Here is a 14,561-nt window from a genome sequence, read left to right as displayed (position 1 = left end):
GGGAAAGAGGGAGGAGCTGCTGAGTTGCACTGCTATGCTTTTGTTGGGCTCTACCCCTTTGATTTAGAATTCCTCACCAGCTCAAATAGCATGAAGCAGACAGCAAGCCCTGCGTAGTCTCATCACACCTTCTGCTGAGTCAATTAAAGCATGGATTGAAAGAGGTTTTTTTCCCCATGTTGTTTATAAACCTATAACTAATTTTCTACATGAATCATATAAGGAAATATACTAAGGAGGCAACACAAACCAAATACAGACTTATTTAAGTCATAACCAGGCAGCATCGGACTGTACGCCGATCAGTTAATTCCCTTATAAGCTTTTAGACTACACATAGTATTGCTATGTGACCAAAGGCCAGCCACATGTAAGTTTAATGGTCAATCAAGTTTAATGAGTCATTATAGAGGTAACATCATATGTGAGGTACATTTGGAATAAAAATACATGATTATGGAACAAGTACACAAGAGGAGTGTTTTTTTTTCTTTTTCTTTTAATCTCCATTTCCTCTTTCATTATGAAGACCTCAAACATATATAGCTGTTATGGGGAGGCAGGAACTGTCAGAGGCAACAAAACAGGAATTTGAATAAGAGAAAGAGTAAGAATAAAAGGTCACAATACCAAAGGAAGATGCAATTAATACTAAGGCTTTACTTACTAGATTGCAATTTTCTTCTCCAATTCTGGTATTTATTTGATGAAGAGGAACGAAAACTATTGGCTCTCTGTAGCGCTACAGAGGAATGAGACATTATTAACTAACTAAAACTGATAATTTCAAGGCTAAAATAAGCTTTGTATAAAATTGTAAGACAGTATTATTGCCATTAGAGAAGCTAATGTATGAAAGAGGCAGAGAGAGAATACATAAGACATGTTCCCATCTCCTTTCTGGAGCCTCGGGTTTTTTTGCCCAGGGCAACCTGCGCCCCAATTCTGTTTCCTTGCTATTATCTTTGTGAAGTAAAAGCCTAGCAAGACATACACATAAGTGAAAATTAAAATTGAGGAACAATTGCTATTGCTACCCCACTCTTCTCCCCCCTTCCATGAGGATTCTGACTTCTTCCTACTGGGCAACACACACTACGGACCCATGGCAGAGTGTCCCAATGCTGTCCCATGAAGAAAATAGTTTTCTCCCATGAGGACAGCAGGGTTTCCCACAGGGCATTTTGCCATGTAAAATCATGAATTCGTATTGGTGACTATTGCTCTGAGCATTTGGTGCGGAGGCAGGTACACTTGAAAAAAGTGTGGTCTTTTGTCACTAGAGGGCAACACTCATCAACAATTGGTACCCACAAAGCTAATTCAGAGAGTCATAGATTCTAAGGCCAGAAGGGACCATCTTGGTCATCCATTATGACCAATAACTCCTGCCCCAGGATGTCCCCAAATAACTCCCTGCGTGAACTAAATTATATCTTTTGGGGGGGGGGGGGAATCCAATTTTTGTTCCTTAAAACCACGTTTGGTTTATGTGCTCTTTCAGATGGAACAGTTAACATTTACTGAATTGTATACATCTCAGAAGGCCTTTTTTACTGATCAGTTCATTCTAAAATGTGGTCATTTTTTTTCTCTTGATCATGTGCTTGTGTATTTAACATCAAAGGAAAAAAATCTCACAGTCCAAACAGAAGCTTATTCAAAAACATAAACAAAACTGGTTATCAAACATCCAGAGATATTCTCAAAAAACAGTAAAACTTAAGTCTGTGTCAGCCCCACTTCTCAGATGAATAAGCACAGGAGGAGGGATACCAGGGGGATACCAGGAAAGAGAGAGAACTGAGATGGCAGACTTGAAACAAAAATGAAGGTGGGAGATGATATTAGTCAAGAACTTGTATTGGAGGATGAAGTGATAAGGGATAAGATGCTAATGGAAAGATGCCTGGTGGCAGTGAAGTGGTAGAGAGGAGCATAACTTTAGAAGCAGTGATTTGTATTAAAAGGAGTCAGGGAATAGGGATAATCTGTGGTCATATGCTTCTGGACATGCATTGTGATTCTTTGTTGCACCAAACAATGGACTCTTTATTATTAAAAAGCAACTTAACAAGGCACACAAGATCCTCTTACTTTTGAATCTAGATCAAAATGCAGTTGTGTTTTGGGTTTGTTTGTTTGTTGTTTTACAAAATTACCTCCATGCGAGTTCACTGTCATCATACCAAATACTGCCAGAATTCACATCAAATAAAAGAATAGCAAAATGTGTTAGTTCCACATAATATTCCTCTCAGAAACCATAAAAGGTATCCAAAGCTCACAGCACATCTCAGACTAAAGAATCCAGTTATTTGGGAACTACACAGTGCTCTTACTTAACAGTATACTCTGTCAAGAATCCCATTGATATTATTGTTCTTAATTAATTCACATATTTTAAATATACAGTTAAGTTGAAAAAATATTTTGAAATCCAGGGGCATTAACAGATTTTATCTTCTTCTAAGAAGTTTTGGAGACTGCTTTTGCATTAAAACAACAGACCAAGTTAATATAAGAACAGCTTCATGAACAGGAGCAGGTCCAGAGCTGATACAGCTGTGCAGTCCCACCCCCTTTTTGGACCACACCATGTGAGCAGCAGCTGGGGACTTAAAAAAAAATTCCCCCTTCCCTTCCTCACCATGCTCAACAGCAATGCTCCTCATCTCTCATTTGCCTCCTTCCCAGCCTGCTGTTTCCACTGTCCCTAGTTGCCCTAAGGGCAGGGGGAGCTCCAGAGCCACTTCTGCCCCACTCCAGCCAGACTGTACAAGTTCCTCCTCCTTAGCTAGTGCCCCTGGGGGTTTCCTGCCAGCCCAGGAGCAAGCATAAGGAGGAATGCCCTGCCACTATTCTCAGTTGAGCCTGGGTCCTTGCACAGCCCAACTGGAGTGGGGCAGGCATAGCTCTAGAGCCTCTCCCACCTCCAGGGCAGCCAGAGACAGCAGCACCAGTAAATGAGGGAGGGATGGAGAAAATGGGAGGGGCAGGGACATGCTGCAAAGCACAATAGAGAAGGGAAGGGATATTAAGAGTGAGGGATCTTACCTGATTCAGAGACTTATAAAAAGTCCCTGGCTTCTGTCCCCACAGAGTGGCCTAGTTGTGGTGGGCAGTGGGAAGCTGGGAGCTGTGGTAAAGCCACCCCTACTGTGCTGGTCACTGCTCCCATGCACCTTTTTACAAAATTCTAGATCAACTGTGGTCATGACCACAGTTATGATGCAGACTTGTCTGGTTCACATAAATTAAATAGTGATAAATCCAAGTAATAGTAGCAAAAACATAATCAGACAAGTCTTTTATTATGGTGAATATCTAGTCTGAATGGCTGTGTGGCCAGTTCAAGAGTTCTGGTAGTTTTGAGTAGGATCTTTAGCATATTCCATCTCAGTCTTGTCTTGCTTTGTGGCTCTTTTACTGTGTTTTCTTCTTCCCTCCTTTATTTTAAGGATTGTTTTCTTATTCCCTCTAATTCTATCTGTTCATAATCCTCTTTCTCTGCTACGATTTTTTGCTCAGCCCATTGGAAAAGTATAGCTTATCTCAAATCTATTCTGAGCCACCAGCCACTGCAACTAAACCTTTTTTTTAAGGCCAAGTTACTGACTGAGGCCTAAATTATCCAGTCTTCACGTAAAACACCCACTAAATCGTTTTCTTGCTTCATCTCTTCTGAATATTTTGCTCAACATTACAGCCAAGGACCCTGTGGATGCACCTACCCCTTGCCCTACAGTGATGTAGCAATCACGCACTTGCCAACTACATTGTTGTAGCAGTGCACTGCCCAGCTATAGCATGCTGCTAGTGATGTAATGGGTGAATCTAACCATGCACTGCCTGTACACCACAATATGGGCAGCTACTGTGTTGTGTTTTAGAACTTTTACTTTCCCCAAGCAAGTACTAAAATATGGCGCAGTACCAATGTTGCCATATGGTAACATGTAGACACACTCTGTGTCCCTCAGTGTATATATTCCTGGCTGGCTGCTCTTGGTAATGTTAAGAGCTTGGAAGAAGAGGTTTGAACTTCTCACCATTCTCCTTCCAATGCTTTTTAGAGGCTTCTTTGCACTTTTGCTATTTGCTGGTGTGTAGAAATGATTTAATTCTGGCCTGATTCTATTGCCACGGCTTGAATCAAGTATTTTAAGGCCAACTATCAGCATCCCAACATGCTATCACAGGAAAAATATTAATCTCCCAGTATGAGTTAAGCACAGGATAGAACTGCTTTAGGTACCTCTTGTACTAGCATATTATTTTTTCAGCAGAGCCCTCAGGGTACATAATGTCACTCCTCATATCATGACAGTTTGTATAACAATACCTAGAAACTGTTTAATTAATAATGCTGATTTCCCTGACAGTATGGTTCCACGTTGATACTACTGGGTCATATTTAAATGAAGCAAGGCACGAGGAGGAGAAAGAGAGCATTCTGTTGGATCACATTACAGGATGCAGAAAGCAGACAAGGGGAAGTCTTCCAAAAAATTAAAATGACATTATAGTGTATGAACTTACTGTATCCCTGATAATACTGACAAGATCTATCTGCTCTAATAATGCTCAGAAACAGTGATTGCAGCTAATGGATTAAGTAGCTGGGGCATGACTGGGTTAGGAGTGTTTATTTACAGCGTATTTGCTTACCATCGGCGACTTTAGACTTTTCATGGTATTCCTCTTCTTCCTCAGAACTTCTTGTTGATGATGCATACTTTCTGGGGTTTGTTGAGGATATGGCCTCAGGCAATGAGATCTTTCCTTCACTAACTTCAGAATTAGATGAATCACCATAAAAATCTGATTCTGGCTCCGAACTAAAAGAGAAAAGCCAGATGTTTTAAAAAAAGCATTTGCTATGTATTTAAGCACATAAGTATTTGCTTTAATGCACTAGACTTGAACCACAATGGGTGAGATCCAATGAACTGATGTTTTACAACTGGACTCTAATATTCAGTTATATGAATGCAATCTGCTGCAATTTATGAGGCTAAATTTCAATATCCTATGACATTTCTGATACCCTATTAGCTATGACAAATATAAACAACATTTGAAATCACGTTGTTGCAAGAGAAACTCATTGTGTGTGATACTGGGGGTCTCTTCATCTGAACAAGGTGAATGCATCTTCCAGCAAGCATGCTCTTTGATAAAAGGAAAAGCATTTGCTTTGAACCTCCCTCCGCATCATGTTAGGGATAAGGTACAAGAGTAAAAGTATCTGTATCTGAATAGTGTAAAAAAGTAGATGGTCTAAGAACATTTTAAGGTATGTACGCTTACCCACACATAATAGATCATTTTAAAGGCAGCCTCTAGAATGAGTTCCCTCTGCTCCCTTCCCCCCCACCCCCTTTCTGAAAACAGCAACAGGCTGGCAAGCAGTGCTGATAGAAATTACAGACCTCTGCTTTGAAACGTCTTAATCTGACCCCTCATGCAATGAGAGTTCAGATTTTCACCCAATCAGCCATTTGTTAAGCTATCTGCAGCTGTGTACCTGCGTTTGGTCACAGCTATAAACCGTTTTCTGCAGCCAGGTCAGGCAAAAATTGTCACTTCTGTCTCCGCCCCACGTGAAGCAGATCTCTGCCCGATTTTTACCCGACAAACTAACAGCATGTGCTGAGAACAAACTTTGTGCACATGCATTTTAAACATAAAAAAGCAAAGAAATTGTAATGACATGTCTTTTTTTTTAATAAGTTAAGCCAGGGTGTCACATATATGGAGTTGCTATATCTAGCCTACCAAACTATTACAAGGTGAGGGGTGTAGCCAAGGGAGAGTGATTTACCACAGAATCAAGAGCCCTGAAGGATATAGCAACCAGTGGTAGGAGGATGAGCAAAGGCTGACCCTGTCCTGGTCACCCTCCAGCTGCTTCACGCATTGCCACTGCTGTGGCTCCAGCTCCACAGCTGCCTAGCCTTGCTGCTACCACCCAGTGTCCTAGGCCCCCATGCCCTGTACTAGAGCCATCACTACTGTGTGCTCTGTGCCAGAGCTAGAGCTGGCACCCTAGCAAACAATGTGTGTCAGTGGTAGGACCTCCAGCTCCAGCACAGGGCATGCAACATGTGGTGGGAGCTGGAGCCACCACTGCCACTGTGTGTACCAGGTGAGAGCCAGAACTGCCACTGCTGTTGCCACCCCATGTCCTGAGCTGCATCTGGCTTGCAAGGAGCCCCACAGTCCCATTTGACACCCCTGATTTAAATACATACTATCTTTATTGCTGCTGTGTACCTGTAAGATACCAAAGCAGAACACCAAAACCAGAAAGTCTGCCAGCAGAACATCCAGCATCACACAGATGGCAATGTTAACAGGTTACTGCAAAAGTCAGCAAAACAGGCAAGCTGTTGCTGAATAATGTGCAAACAAAGAAAATCACTTGATGCATAATGAATCACATTGTATGGACAGGAGAAGACAAACAGGGGAGCTGGTACGATGCGAGGATGCTGTTTGTGTGCGTTTAGATGATAAAACAGTTAGTTGCACAACAATGTTCTCTCCAGAGATCACCAGTTGCTCCAAGATCTGCACTTCAGCCTGCATTGAATGTCACTGTATTTAACATCGGTGATATGTTGTTAGTTTGGCAGTATTGTGGCACAAGAGATTTTATTAGCAAGAAAATTGGTGTCCACTTCAAAGGTTGTTGCCACAGAGGCAAAGGAAATTTGCCAAATTGACATACGCCAGCTTTCCTTGAGAAACTGATTACCTCAGGGAGTGCACTCACAAAGCACTACTTCAAATAAGATTCAAAGCTACAACAGTGCAATAGTGTTTGCATTAGTTGGAGTAAACACATACACCAAGAAATCCAGGGCCATACTGCTTAAAAATTCCTGGAGCTGTGTATTGCAGTGTCAGAGCACTATAGCCACAAGGCAGTGCAAGGCTGAGTTACGGTCAGCTTTTTGTAGTAACCCTGAAGAGTCACTCAGTGGGAGGAAGTCAAGGCCTGGAAAGGAAGGCCTATGGCTACATTTATTTGCAGGAGGTGAACGGAATGCTTGAAAGCTGTAATCCATATGTCAGAGCTTACAGAAAACTGCAAGAAGATGAGCAGGAAGAAAATGCCACTGCAGCTACGTAAAACAGAGAACCAACAAATGCTGCTTTTTATTTTAATCTTGACAGCACCTCCAATATATGACATTATAATCCAGTAAGAGTAGTGATAGTTGCAGCAATTTTTGGTTTTGACAACAGTGCTATAAGGGCTAACATGCATCTAGTTGTTTATTCATTAAATCCTAGCCTTACAAATCCTTCCAATTGCACTACAACTATATTGTATTAGAACCAAATGTTGATCAATTAGTGCATCCACGATTATTTCCTCATGATGAGTCCAGCTTTCATGTAGGCTTAGAATACCAAAAAAATGCATCAAGACTGTGACAAAAGTTACTTTGCTTCTGTTTAGTCATATTGCCAGAAGGCCTCAGTTCCACTTATTGCATTCATCTGGCCAACTGACACAGCAGGACTTTGTTGATGTGCATTGTAGGATACAGGGAAATAATTTGCAATGCGCGAGAAAACCAAGCTGTACTCCATGTGGACACTTACATGGGGTTGGCAGATGCACTGCAAAAGAAGAAAGTGAAGGTCTAAAAACAGAAAGCATTGTAATTTTACCCTTGACATTTATTGGCAGTTCAAGGAATATGCAAAACTGCCAAGATGCTATGGCCATGGTGCAGAAATTTGGTAAACCAGACCTATTCATCACTTTTACTTGCAATCCTAAAGAATGCAAGATCACTGCCAGACTCCAGCTTTACTAAAGAGTGGAACACAGTCCTGATGTTATGGCTGCACTGTTCCACACAAAAGTACAGGAACTCATCAGAATGATCACTGAATCAAGGTATACGGTGTTGGTGGTGACGTTAAATTGTTCATGCACATTACCAAGTTTCAGAAAAGAGATCTGCTACGTTGATATGGTAAGCTATATGTTGCATTGTCAATAGCGAGTGAGTGAGTGAGTGAAAATATTTAACAACCTGAAAAGCAAATTATATACACAAATGATGAAATAATATTACCAAGCATGGAAGATGTTTACGTAAAAAATGTGGTATTCCACAAAATCATCCAATTAATTTCCTAATTATAATATGCCCTTTCAAGAGAGAGACTGTTTATCTCCCCTTTATTACCTGCAGAAGAATTGATCTGCTTATGTTTGGTTTAAATCATGCATTTAAACACTTCTGAAGCTATCTTGACTTCAGTAAGTGATTTCAAAAGGTAAGTGGATTATTTAATTTATTTTTAACCCCAGTTTTGGCCTAGGATTCTGTGGATATATTTTCTGTGGCTATCTCTCTCAGTGGGAGGAAGTCAAGACCTGGAAAGGAAGTCCTTTATATATTTTTATATATATATTAGCTGTATGATAAAGTTGAAGTGAATTGAAAACATGCTATAGGCTGGGCCAGATTTTCAGGCAGAACTGATATGTTTCAGTTTACTGAAGATTTCAAGAGTTTTTCATATGAACTTTATGCAAATTTGACATATAATTTGGATAAAGATTAATAGGAAAATCAAAAGAGAGCCAAAAGTTAAAACGAAAAGCTGTGACACTGAAAGAAAGAAGAGAAGGAGCCAGAACAAATGACATGACCTTGAGTTGGTCAGAAGTATGATGTGTTGGATTGTGTGTTACAACTTGGAGCATCTTTTAGCTTTAACCTTTTAGAGAGTTCACAGGTGGCAAAGAAATTCAGTGCAAGAGTTATTTCAGAAAGTCTTATGTATAAAGCAAACATACAACCCCAATAAACATTTTTAGCAACAACAACAAAAAATCACTGGGTACACCATTTGTCATATAGAATCATAGTATAGTAGGGCGGGAAGGGACCTCAGGAAGTCATCTAGAACAGCCACCTCCTCAAGGCAGGATCATTCCTGCCAAAAGGATCCCAGTCCAGTGTCCATCTAACCTGCCCTTTAAAACATGGATGGAGATTCCACAAACTTTCTGTTGTCTAATGCTTACCCACCTTTATAATGAGAAATGTCTTCCTATTATCCAGTAGGACTGTGCAAAATTTCACCAGCTGTTTTGTTTAGACACTGTTTTGACTCATTTTGAGCTTGAATCAGCAAAATCAAAACAAAGGGCTTTGAAACAGCCTCAAAACATATCGAGGCTAGTTGAAACATTTTGAAAGTTTCAAAACGTTTCAAGTTTCGAAGCAGCCAGCAGCCAGGTGATGGGAGACAGGGGAGAACCAGGGCTGCACTCCCAGCAGCTCCACAGCCCCATGTGGCTCAGCCAGGTGGGGAGCACAGCCCTGGCTCTCCCCTTCCTGTGGCCAGGCTGCAGGAAGCTGATCTCAGTGCAAGGGAAGGCAACTCAGCCCAGCTGAGCTGAGTTCCCCTCCGCAGCGCTAGGATCGAAAGGAAAGTTGCCTTCCCAAGCTTGATTGTAGCACTGGGGAGGGGAACTCAGCTCAGCTGGGCTCAGTTCCCTTCCCCAGCCCAACTGTAGTACTGGGGAGGGGAAACTGAGTGATTGGGCTCAGTTCACTTCCCCAGCTCCCTGGTCCCAGGCAGCAGCACCCAGCTTCCCTTCCTCATCTGGCAGGCAGATTGGGGGCCTACAACCCCAGGAGGACTGGCACAGCCCCCACAGCCCTCCCGGGGTTGTGGGTCCCCAATCTGCCTGCCAGATGAGAGAGGCTTGCCTGCCAGATGAGAGAGGCTGTTTTGAGATTCCCAATTATAGCCTATGGGCGAAACGTCAAAACAGAATCCAAACAGGGTCACTGTTTCGACAAAATGAAGCGGAACAGCGCTTTCAAATCAAAACAAAATTCAAAACAAAATGCTGTTCCATCGAAACCTCGAAACACCGGTCAAAATGGAACTGCCATTTCACACAGCCCTGTTATCCAGCAAAAATCTCCCTTGCTGCAATTTAAGACCATTGCTCCTTATCCTGTCCCTTGTGGCCGCAGCAAATACTTCATCTCCATTCTCCATATAATCACCCTTTAGGTATCTGAAGACAAGTATCATATCCCTTCTTCAACTTCTCTTCCTCAAACTAAATAGTCTTAGTTCCTTTAGTTTTCCCTTGTAAATCATGTTTTATAGGCCTTTAATCTTTTTTGTCACTCCCAGCTGGACTCTTTCTAATCTGTCCACATCTTTCTTGAAGTGTGGGACCCAAAACTGGACACAGGTGAGGCTTTGTCAGTGCTAAAGAGTGGAAGAATTACTTCCCTTGATTTGCTAATGATGTTCGGATTAATAAAGCCCAGTTTGCTAGTGACTATTTTGTAATAAGAGAACATTGTTCATTTATATTCAGCTTATGGACCACTGTGACCCCCCACAAAACCTTTCTGCGGTACTGCCGCCTGGCCAGTCCTTCTCCATGTATTTGTGCATGCAAGTGTTCCATTCCAACGGCAGGACTTGGCACTTCTCCTTTTTTAATTTCATCTGATTAACTTCAGACCACTTTTTCCAGTTTGTCAAGGTCATTCTGGATCCTAGCCCTGTCCCCCAGAGCACCACCAACTTGTTACAGCTCTGCAAATTTGCTAAGTGTGCACTCAATCCTGTAATCCAAATCATTAATGAAGATACTAATACTGGGCTCAAGACAGGCCACTGGGAAACTTCACTTAGTAACTCCTCCCAGCTAGACATTGAATCACTAGTGACTTATTTGTTGAGCACATTCAAGCTTACAGTATTTTTCACCTAGTCTGCAATTCTTAAACTTACTTATGAAAATGTTGTGGGAGACAGTGTCAAAAGTCTTGCTAAAGTTACATCTATTATATCCACTGCTTTCCTATCTGTATATCTGGTCACCTTGTCATAGAAGGAAATCATGTTGGTCAGGCATGACTTACTTTTGATGAATCTATGCTGACTGTTTCTGATCACCTTGTTCTCCTCCAGGTGCTTAGAAATAGACTTCTTGACTTGCTGCAAAATCCTTCCTTGCATTGAGGTCAGACTGATTGGTCTATAATTTCCCAGATTCTCCTTCCCTTTCCTAAGAATGAACACTATATTTTCACTTTTCAGGTTGTCCAGTACCTTACCCAGTCTTCATGAGTTCTTAAAAATTATTGCCAATTGCTCTGACGTTACCTCATTCAATTCCTTCTGCACTTTTTGGTATGTTTCTTCAATTAAAGGTGTTGAAAATAAAAGTGCATAAAATAAAAGTAGTGAATACTTTTAAGATACAGGCTAATTTAGGTGTAATGACAAATGCAATCAGAATATACGGCTGTGCTTCATATTTGGGTCAATTATGACCAACCAGATTAGGGTTTGAACTTCAGTTGCCGGGATGCTAACAGTCCATTCAGATTGTAATTGGTTCAGGAAATGGCTTAATGTGAACATAAAGATAAGCCCGAGTAGAAAAAGAAACAGCAAGTTTCCATTATGTTCACCACTTCAAAGAGATGAATAAAACCTGAGGTACTTAATTTAAAAACTTTTCCATAGGGGTGGAACTGAATTCCCTCTCCAGAACTGCCCATGTCTGTGCAAGAGAAACCCACAGTATGTAAGCACAGAATTCCTTCCATAAAGTAACATGTCAAATTCAGCCGGGCTCAAGCCAACTGGAGGAGTTGGCTCTAATTCCCAGGTCTACCTGAAACATGTATAAAGTTGTTGCTGAAGCCTGTCTCATTACTGTGTGGGAATTGTCATTAACTCCATATTCAGACAACAGCCCTTGGCTGCCATGAACCTGTTGCATTGCTATTCGTGACAGTATGCTCAGCACTGTACAAGACAGACATAGGCATAGCTGTTGCTCTGAAAAGTGGGTATTCATAGTACTGATATCAAAGAAAAAGATGAAGAGAAGGAAAAAAGTGAGGGTCAGAAATTCTGGAGGAGTAGACAGCTGTGACCCCATCTTTACCCTCCATGAGTTTCTAAAATCTGTTTTAGCTTTTGGTCTGCTATAAGAAGCCTTTTACAAGAATGGCTGGAGAACAATTTTGTGAGGCCCTGATAATTACGGGTCAGGTGCATTTATTACTCATTGTTAGGCACTTGACTTAGGTGAGATTATTCCTGTGGTAAATTGCTGGGTAACACAAATAAGGAAGTCAAAATCTGCAAACATATGTCACTGAAAATGCACATATAAACTTCCAGGCACCTAGAGTGCTGTTTGCAAGTGGGTTTAAAAGGTTGACAATTTATGGGAGAAAATGTGTCTTGGAGTAGGTAGGCTAAAAACCTAAAAGGTATGGATGTCTATGTGAGAAACTGACCTTCCCTAGCAGAGATGCCCTCAGACACACCATGCTGCTCTGCTTAGGCTGAATAGCCTGAGCTGGAAGCAGCAAAGCTGCATTTGCAGAGAGCTGTGGGTGGACTAATTAGCACTGTTAAGTGGCAGTGCTAATTAGCCAGCCATCACATAACTAGCCCATGAGCAATACTACAAAAACGCAATTACATTGCTTCCAGTTCAGGAGGCCGTCCACAGGGAGCAGCACAACATATGCTGACTGGCACTAAGTGGCACACTGGCAGACATACCGTAAGTGTCTTTAGTCCTGTCATGTATTGATCTAACATCTTTTCCTACACAAGAGAACAAAGCTTGTCTTCAGATCCAAAAACATAGATTAAAAAAGATGTGAAACTGATTCATTCACTACAGGTGGCTAAAAAACTCCCACATTTTTTTTCTTTTATGAGGGCAGAAGGAATAAACTCTTCACTGAAATGTTTGCAAACAAGGTTCACATTTTTCAGTCAGTTCAAATTTTGACTGACTCTCTCAAGGATACTGCAAATAGTAAGCATTGTCCATCCTGCTGATGTGAAGAAGGCTATCTGTGTGCTCACTACTATGAGTAAGGATATCCTCAATTGCAGTAGCATAACTTAACGGGAGAGTGACTAGGGCACATCCCAGGTGCTGGCTTGCGGGTATGTGAAATAATAGCACTGTCACTCAGAATGCAGAACTGCTTGGCTACAACTCTGATGAGCTACATAGCTTAATTCCCTTCCAAATGGGACAATATTTCAGGGCTGGTAATACTTACTTATTTTATTGAGAAGCTTAAGGTTCCAGAGAGGCGCATGCATTGCGAGAGGGTCTACAGAAGTCATTTACATCAGCCTTTGTTGGAGGGTAATCTAGGTAGTTTACTATTTACTACTGTATTATTTATTAGTTATGATCTCCTAGTCTACCAGCCTTCAGGTACAGCCCTACCAGACACAAGAGGAAGAGTAAGAAGTTTTACATCAATTGTTTCAAATTCCAAAGCTCTTCAACTGCAACTATAGCTGCAAATGGAACTGGGACAGACCAGTCTTCCTCCTCACTGCCTGTTCATGCTCTTTATCTTTTTTTTTTGTGCTATGTTATTCAGATACAGTAGCTTCTTAATATTTTTAGTAAACTAGACACAAACTTCTGCAAGCTATCACTCCAAGTCACAGGACTCCTGGTACCTCTAAAAGTGGGGTGCTAGAATTAAAGTGGGACCCCTAGTTTCAGCAGATGACTTCCAATGCCACACCATTCATAATGGCTTTCACATTGAAACAGTGGAAACAACTGACTGGTGGATTTTTACTACACCAGGGAACCTGGATTGATTTCTGGGAATCACTGGAACTTAGTAAATGAACAAAGCATGAAAACCATTTTTTAATTTTTTAAAGCCTTTGATAGTTAAGATCATTAATGGAGAGTGAGATATCACACTGTGATTGGGCACTATGCCATAGGAAAGAAAAGAAAATGGAAATGCCACTAATTTTGATTGAAATATTTTTGTTTTAAAGAACACTCTCTTCTACTAAAGTGTTTATTATTCTTGGCTGGCAAGACTCAAAGTACCATCGTATGGGGTTTGCCCTCTGATCTTTGCTCACTAGGTGGTCATTATTCACATGTATTTAAAGCTAGAACTAAAGTGACTGCCATTGTGGTTCAAGTAATATTTTACCTAGTCTATCATTTTCCCGTTTCCTCTAAGAACCCCGTCAGCAGAAAGCACTGTTAGATCTTGCAGTGTCATTTGTCACTTGCTGTTTTACTTGTCCCCCTTTTTAGGGGATTGTTTGCCTACTGCAGTAGTTGCTCTGGCATGTGAAGCAAGTGATTACAGCTTTAATGTAATACCAGGAGACTGACATCAGAAGAACTGGCACAAGCCATTGTGATGACAGTTGTAACACCACCCTTCACTGGGTTGCCTGCTGGAACTGAACCATAGACTTCTAGATCTGAAAGCATGAGAGCCCCTGCTGCCTGAGGGAAAGGACCTGATCCATGAGATCAAAGGAATTAGCAGATTAAAATCTCTATATGTGGCTCAGCTACAAGAGAGGGATAAAGCACCATGCTGTACTACAGTGGGTCATAAATGCACACTGCACAAGAAGTCTCCATTCTACAAAGGGTTCTACCAAACAGCTAGAAGACACTAAGCCATGCTTTCCCTTGGGGTAATAACACATGATTCCTGGAATAG

At 41.3% G+C, this 14,561-nt stretch overlaps 1 protein-coding gene across 26 annotated transcripts in view; it reads right to left on the bottom strand.

Annotated features, from left to right (window-relative positions):
* The window catches only part of MICAL2 (microtubule associated monooxygenase, calponin and LIM domain containing 2), a 210,124-nt gene that overhangs the window by 44,381 nt on the left and 151,182 nt on the right, over nucleotides 1–14,561 (bottom strand). For 22 of the 26 annotated variants that reach the window (XM_025208170.1, XM_025208169.1, XM_025208176.1 and 19 more), the window contains 2 exons: nucleotides 4,672–4,841; nucleotides 668–742 (listed from right to left, as the gene is read on the bottom strand). In XM_025208170.1, coding sequence (XP_025063955.1) covers nucleotides 668–742; nucleotides 4,672–4,841 — 245 coding nt within the window. Of the gene's footprint in view, nucleotides 1–534; nucleotides 567–667; nucleotides 743–4,671; nucleotides 4,842–14,561 lie in introns of those variants that run through there. The other 4 variants (XM_025208175.1, XM_025208193.1, XM_025208192.1 and 1 more) reach the window with 3 other exon arrangements.

The sequence above is a fragment of the Alligator sinensis genome, unplaced genomic scaffold (genome assembly GCF_000455745.1).
Source record: "Alligator sinensis unplaced genomic scaffold, ASM45574v1 scaffold352_1, whole genome shotgun sequence".
Taxonomy (NCBI): domain Eukaryota; kingdom Metazoa; phylum Chordata; order Crocodylia; family Alligatoridae; genus Alligator; species Alligator sinensis.
This window is presented reverse-complemented; position numbering and strand designations above follow the sequence as displayed.